The sequence below is a fragment of the Palaemon carinicauda genome, chromosome 4 (assembly GCF_036898095.1).
Source record: "Palaemon carinicauda isolate YSFRI2023 chromosome 4, ASM3689809v2, whole genome shotgun sequence".
NCBI lineage: Eukaryota > Metazoa > Arthropoda > Malacostraca > Decapoda > Palaemonidae > Palaemon > Palaemon carinicauda.
Window position 1 is genome coordinate 43,777,551 of NC_090728.1, and position 7,500 is coordinate 43,785,050.

A 7,500-nucleotide genomic window follows, 5' to 3' on the forward strand; every position below is an offset into this window, starting at 1 on the left:
GTGGGTGAGCTGGATTTTCCCAAAACACAATCTGTTATTTAGAAAGAAAATCTCTTCAGGAATAATTTTGTCTCTGGTGAAAATGTGCTACATCAAGTACACATACATAAATATACTTAGAGAATGCTTATGAAAGTGAATGCTTAGGATGTAATGAAGGACAAGGGGTTGGAAATCTAAAGACGCCAGGAGTTAAATAGGCTGGAAATGAGATGCTGAGGGAAGGTTGTCCTAACATGACTGTCACTCACTGTCCAGGACCGTCAAGTTTATATAGAGGAGGGAGTAATTAATTATTTCAAATGAGTTGAATTAGGAGGATTCTCATTCTATAAAGATAGTGATGATAGTAGGGTATAAGATATATAAAGCCAAAACATTGCTTAGTATACTAGGGAAGGAGTATAATAAGATATAGTTTGAATAAATAAGACCGTAGAAAGAGTAACATGGCAAAAACAATGTGAATGTAGACATGCATGTGGGTGTTTATGAATAAGAAGTTTGTATAAAATAGCTATGTGGTCTATTTGTTTGTCGAAATTATACATTTCCAGACATATTTAACGTATTGGTTTAAATTTTAATCCATTAGGAAAACTATATGAATTGGTAAAGATTTACCCATAAGTCCACAATAGGTAAATATTGAAACCTCACATTCCCTCCTTTACCCAACCTACGACCCAGTTTCCATACTATTCGGTGGGCTTTCCCAGGATATAGTCTTGGGGTTTTCCTACTACTACACCGTATTTTCCTACCACTACCCTGTATTGTGTGTTCATATGATTGTTTCTTTGCAAGGGAGGAAACATATTATATTTTATTTCTGACTTATAGAAAATTATACGTAAATTATAGAGTGAAGATGTTACTAGCATCGTAGACTGATAAAAGCTTTGCAATATTTATGATATTTTTAATATTATAATTAAAAAATTTCCTTTTATCATTGCTAATCAGAATTCATTATAGTATTTTACTATTTGAAACTTACTACTGTGTATGTAGTACAAACCTCACTTCTAGATAATTTTTTTTTTAAATGTCACTCACACTATTACAGAAAATTATGTAAGAAATTTTGTTATAGTTTTTGGAAATGAAATTTGTTTCTTGGTGAATATAGCTGCAATAAAAAATTCTGTAATGCACGTTATTTTATCAAAGAAGTGCAAATTTTTTCGAGTATTATCAATTGCCATTTTGGTTGGTAAATCAAATGATTTGTTATTTGTTCATAGGACTGACAATTTCTTCACATTATTTCACGAGTACATCCTAGTAATTGTTCTCGTTTCTTTTCTTTTCAGAATGAAATGAAACCACGTCAGATTCAAGTATGGAATGGTATCACAATGGCGGGACGTCGTCATTGCCTGTGTCAGCTAATCTTCCCTCACCCATGATGTGTGGACCCCGTCCTTCCTCCTCTTCCTCTTCCACATCACCTCGCCATTCACCACTTGAGCCTCCTTCGAGACTCTCTCCCCTAGAGACTCACAAAAGACTCTCTCACCATGACACATCACCTAGACATTCCCCTAATGAACCTCCACGTAGGCTCTCACCCAGCGACCCTCCATCATCTAGGCATTCTCCTGTGTCTGGTCCCTCAAGGAGGCTCTCCTCTGCCGAGTCTTCAAGCAGGCTCTCAGTTAGTGAATCTCATTCCCGCCTTTCTCCAAATGATTCTTACAATAGACATATTGCTCACGAAATCAGCTCTCATAGATTTTCACCTTGCGAGCCTCCAAACCGGTTATCACCTTTAGAAACTCCACCTTCTAGACGTTCCTCTCACTGTGCTTCACCTCAATTGTACTCAAATGATCACTACTGTCGAGATTCCCGACCTTCACCATATGATTTTTTACCTAGACTCTCCCCATGTGATAGTCCTACGAGATTTTCTTCTCACGAATCTACTCCCAGACGTGGTTACTATGACCCTCCACCCAGATTGTCCCCTTGTGACAGTCCTACTAGATATTCTCCGCAGGACCCTCCCTCTCGCAATTTTCCACATAGACCTTCACATCGCCTTCCCTCACACGAACAACTGTCTAAGCATTCCCCTTGTGACAGTTCTGCAAGTCATTCCCCTCAAGATCCTCCATCTCATCATTCTTCGCATGAATCGCATCCTTTCCTCGCACCACAAGAGCCTCCATCTAGGTTGTCACCTCTTGAGCCTCGTAACCCTCACTCCTTCCCAGCTCCTTCAGGTAGTAGGCACAAACTACCAGAAATTGCAGCGAATCATGACATTGATCCACCATCTCCAAAACTACATAGGAAGGAGACTGATTTATCACTCAATCACGTAAGGTTACAAGAGACATTTATAAATGTAGAAACATTGGAAGAAAGAGAAACTGAAAAACAGTTATCAGAAGCCTGGAAAAGGAAACGAAGACGCTCGATAGAGGCAACCATTCCAGAATATCTAAAGTCTGCTCCCATTAAGCGTATTAAACATCCACTGGAAGAGAACGTCATGGTAACTTTCTTTTCCACCTTTGCTAGCATAGTTCTAACGTGCGCCATAAGTTTCCCTTTGAGTTTAGCTTTCGTATTAGTACTTCCTGTTGCATTCCTGATGAAGGTCGTGATGGCTGTTTGCCAGAAACCTCGATTTCACAGTTGTAGCTCTTGCCATGGGGATTACTTGGCTCCTCACGATGCACAGTTCCTTCTGCAGGATGTTGACAATCATGCTATCATCCACAGCGTCTTGATTATTGACGCCTCAATGAACCTGAAACGAATCAAACAGCTTTTGGCCACTAGGGTGGTTGAGGCTAAAAATGGTGCTGGTGGACTTATGTATCCTAGACTTACTCAAATGGTGTCTCAGTTGCCTGCCGGACCGGCATGGGTTCTTGATCAAAACTTCAACCTCCACAACCATGTCTTCTCCGGTCCAGCTATCACAACAGAGGAAGCACTGCAAAAATATGTTAGTTCGTTACTGTCGCAACCGTTACCTCCAATACGACCCTTGTGGGAAATTATAGTATTACATGATTACGGACGTAGCAGAGACACTGTTCTCGTTTGCCGTTTACATCAGTGTCTTTCGGATGGAATGTCCTTGATCAGAGTTTTGTGTCAATCACTTTCAGACAATCAAATCATGCATATTCCTCAAAAGCCTCATTTTGGAGGGACTACTTATGGTATGAATCTTATCAAAGCCCTGTTAATTGGACCAATGACTGCCTTGACCTGGCTTTGGTGGTGGCGACCAGACCTTAACCCACTAACCGTTCGTCGTAGTTCGTGTTCGTACCGAACTCGAAAAGCCAAAAGTAAAAAGTCCTCTTACGGCTGTAAGAGAGATGGCAGTGACGGTGACAGTGAAGAGAGCGGGGCTTACACTGTCTGGAACGAAGACGCGACAGACGGTCAGGTGGTATATTGGTCTGCTGCTGTGTCTGTTAACAGGGTAGTTCGCATCAAACAAGTCACCCGTACATGTCTGAATGATGTACTCTTGGCAGCCTTATCTGGAGCTTTAAGACTTACGTTGCAACGTCAGGGAGTGATGCATCCTCCTGACCTAAAGGTAAGTGATGGTCAAGTTTTTCTTTAATGATTGATAGACCATAAGTATCTGATGTCCAAATTGTAGTGTTTTGTGATCAGAGAATCTAGAATATGTAAAAAATTATGTTTACTTTTTTCAACGTTTGTATACCCACAAAATTACACAAATATTAATTTTACAACCTTTCTTAGACATCCTATAGAAATTATGGTCTTGGTATTGAACCAAAGCAGCATTTAACTTGAAACTCCATCTATTTAGATTTTCTTTTCATTTTCAGCTATTTAGTTATACTGCTCTCTTCCTTAATCCTCATATCTAAAAATAATGAAGTTGACATATCAATAATCAACTACAAACAATCATTATTCATTCAGAGCTATATTATAATCTCTCCCATCCTCTTCGTGCGATAACCATTCTGCAGCTCTCCACTCGTCACCCACTCTGCTCTTGTGAGCAATTTGTTCGTTAGCTTTTCCCTCTACATTTTGTGAAGAATCACTTTTCTGCCTCGAGTACTAAGTCATTGGTATCCTTTAGGGTTGATTAGATTCCTACTGCCCCATCCCCTCCCCCCCAAACATCTTGCAGACTAACAATATACATATACATCTTCCGACGTATGGTTCAAACAACCTCCTTTTCCCTTCACCAAAAGACCCCATTACTTACTACGTGTGCTTTACTTGCTCTCATATTGGATATGAATCTATGTTTACTCACATGGGAGCAGTTCGATCTCCGCCCGGGACCGTGAGTTTAAACTGTTTACTGGGGAGAATACTGCTGTGGTTGGGCACCACAGTGGGGTGTAGGGCTAGCCCAGCTGACGTTCTGGCGAGTATCTATTCTGATGAAACTGGAACTGAAACCAGACACCTTTACCTTACCTTTACTCATGGTGGTTTATATTTGATGCATTTCAATATCGAGACCTGGCGAAGGGGACTACATTTTCAGAGTAACGGATAACACGGCAATATTCAGGCGGGAATTTGCTGTTCTATTTTTAGTAAATGGGTTTTTGCCAAATTGAATATAATGAAAGCGTAAACTCATTAAATTGTCAATAATACCATTTTAACCCATCTCTTAATGGAACATTAGGGAAGCATCCTCTGCTTCCCTAGACTCCATCAATTAAGTTTTCAGACTTGCGTCCATTTCCCCTTCAGCTTATCGCATTTCTGTTTCATTGATATTGATGGTACTTTTCCTAAGTGCAATTTGTTCGATTATTGTTAAGTTTTGACCCAATTACCTCAAAATGCATCTTATGTTTTTTCATGATTATTATCTAAGATATTTACTGTTTTTTTTTTTTATTTCATACTATCCACAAGATATTTAATGTTTTATTTTTTTATTTCAATGAGAGAATTTCCGTTGTGAGTATTTTATCTATTCTTCTTTTTATTTAGATATATCTGTAATCCTGCTATGGCGTACCATTTGGAGCAACGATTTTTTATTATATAATTTCATAAAGTCATAGAGAGCATATTTTACTAAAATTCTATGCTAAATAGTTTAGAATTGATATTATATTTTCCTGCCATTAACTTGTTTAGAACATCTCTTTTTTATTTGAAATTTAATTTCGTCTTATATTGTGAGATATTTTTTGCAGCTTGATTTTTTTTATCACGATAATTCACACAGGTTCAGGTAAAGGTAACCATCGAAGCATTTTGAATTCCAGAAAAGTGATACATCACTTCGTTTTTGCCTTCACTCGTAACTAAGATGCAATACTTTTTTACCTCGTATCGATTATGGCTTTCCGTTGTTTATAACTTAGTCAGTATAAATGTACCATTAAAAACGAAAGCTGTCGGAGGAAATCAATATGTTGCGATTACAGTTTAGGAGACTGCAACAGTTATGTCTTTGATAAGTTAAAGAGAAACTGCTCCAAGGGATTGAGATATAATATTATCACTAAGGCTTTGGTCATCACATAATTCTAAATTGTAAAAATCGTAAAGGCTTATCTAGTTAATACTATACTTCTTAGCTAACTCATTCAGTGCTCACCATTGCCTCAAACTTTTGTGTAACGTTTGTAATAATATTTTTTTTTTCTATTTATGTTTTACGATTGCCTCAAAGTTTTGGGTAACACTTGTAGTAGTATTTTTTTCTATATAGGTTTGAAGCTTTAGTTGTGAAGACTAAACTTTATGGATCATACTATTTCTTGCCACCTAACTTATAATTCCGATAAACATCTTACGGTATTCTTTGCGAACATTTTCTAATTATGTAGATGACTAAAACAAGATTAAATTGTTTTGGGTAAAGAATTATATTACAATGAAGCAACTGGGATATTTAATCGGAAACATTCGGAATCTTCATTCACTTTATCAGTGAGTAATGTTTTCACATATTCTTCTTATTCTTCTGTTGGTATAAACCAAAATTTTTGACCATGCCTATGAATGCCCCATAGAATTACATGCAACCATGTTAGGAAATCGAAGGAAAAATAAATATTCCATATTTCAATAGTAACTGCAGTCAGTTCAATGCGATTGATCAAGGATAATTATAAGCCAATCTCCATCTATCTAGAATGTTTAAAAGTTGCTTAAAAAATGTCAAGGCCTCTTGAAACTAGAATGTTGCATCTAGGCGGCCATTGTGTCTCTCCAAGAAACAGTTAGGGAGTTGTTGGAATGTTTTGATTAAATATATATATTTATCAAAAAAAAAAAAAAAAAACATTGAATGGGAACTTAAATTAGCTTCGGTTCTACCCTGACTTCGTTAGGTGTAACACCAATTGAAATTTTGTTACCAGATACAATTTATTCGTTTATTTTAGTGAGCCCAGTCCATTAAACCTAAAGCAAGGAAGCGTGAATAAACGAATTGATGGCCGAGGTACAGGTGCTACGGCTCAGAGCAATGTTTAGTAAAATACTTTGAGGAAACAAAATATGTTGCTTCTTGTCGTGCATCACACTTGTTATATATAGAAATTATTATAGAAAATATACTTTTTGACTAGAAATGTTTATCTTGCATTTCTACCCGCTACTCAAGATTTAGTCTTTTGAAAATGACTATGTAGAATACACAATAAAACTATGTATATTACGTAGCTTTTGCTATTTTTAAAGAGCTGCTCTTCATATAACAAGAGTGATAAATTTTTTTTGAATTAGATTAAAAATTACCTGGAAAAAAAAGTTACGTGAAATTTAAAAAACTAAGTAGTAACCGAAGGATGCATAAAAATTTAAAATCATTAACATTTCAAGACAGTTCATGACGAATAAGGGTTTCGCAGTTAACATTTCTATTTATCATAATTTATAACTGAATACCACGCCGTCTATTTCGCGTTACGTTTAATATTCTTGGCAAAAGCCTGTTTTGATGATCAACATTGTTTTATTGCATGGGTTGATTTCAATTGATGGCTTCTTCATGGCTATGATTTGTTGCAATTGGTTGCAAGAGAAAGGAAGAGATACGCAAGTGCAAATACGGTTTTTGGATATGAATAACAAACCTAAAAATCCTATTACTAATACTATCGGCAACTTGATTAAAAAGTTTTCAATTGACAAAAATGATTGTGTCAATAATTGCTATTTGACTCTCCCAATATTTGTTTTGTTATATGTTAGGAAACATACTGTGTAAACCCGTGGGCCTAGGAAAAATTCCCAACACTTAAAATTGTTTGACCATCAGTTTTATATTTTAAACGTATATAGATTTATTCTCCGGTTACGTAGAGAGTTCAGTTTCATAGGTTGGATAATTGAAGGCCGTACACGTATTAGAAATGTCATTTTCCACCAAAATCTGCCTCAAAATTGAGCTTAAAATGCTGGTATCCTTCTCAACAGCTCACTTACTCTATCAATGATTGTTCCAAGTATAATCCCGCATGGGTAGCGACTAGAAAAAAATAACATGTGTTT

General features: G+C 36.7%; 1 protein-coding gene across 1 annotated transcript in view; it reads left to right on the forward strand.

The window, feature by feature from the left end:
• The window catches only part of LOC137639394 (uncharacterized), a 505,690-nt gene that overhangs the window by 228,043 nt on the left and 270,147 nt on the right, over positions 1-7,500 (forward strand). Inside the window, exon 2 of the mRNA XM_068371668.1 lies at positions 1,317-3,574. Coding sequence (XP_068227769.1) covers positions 1,346-3,574 — 2,229 coding nt within the window. The 5' untranslated portion in view covers positions 1,317-1,345. The remainder of the gene's footprint in view (positions 1-1,316; positions 3,575-7,500) is intronic.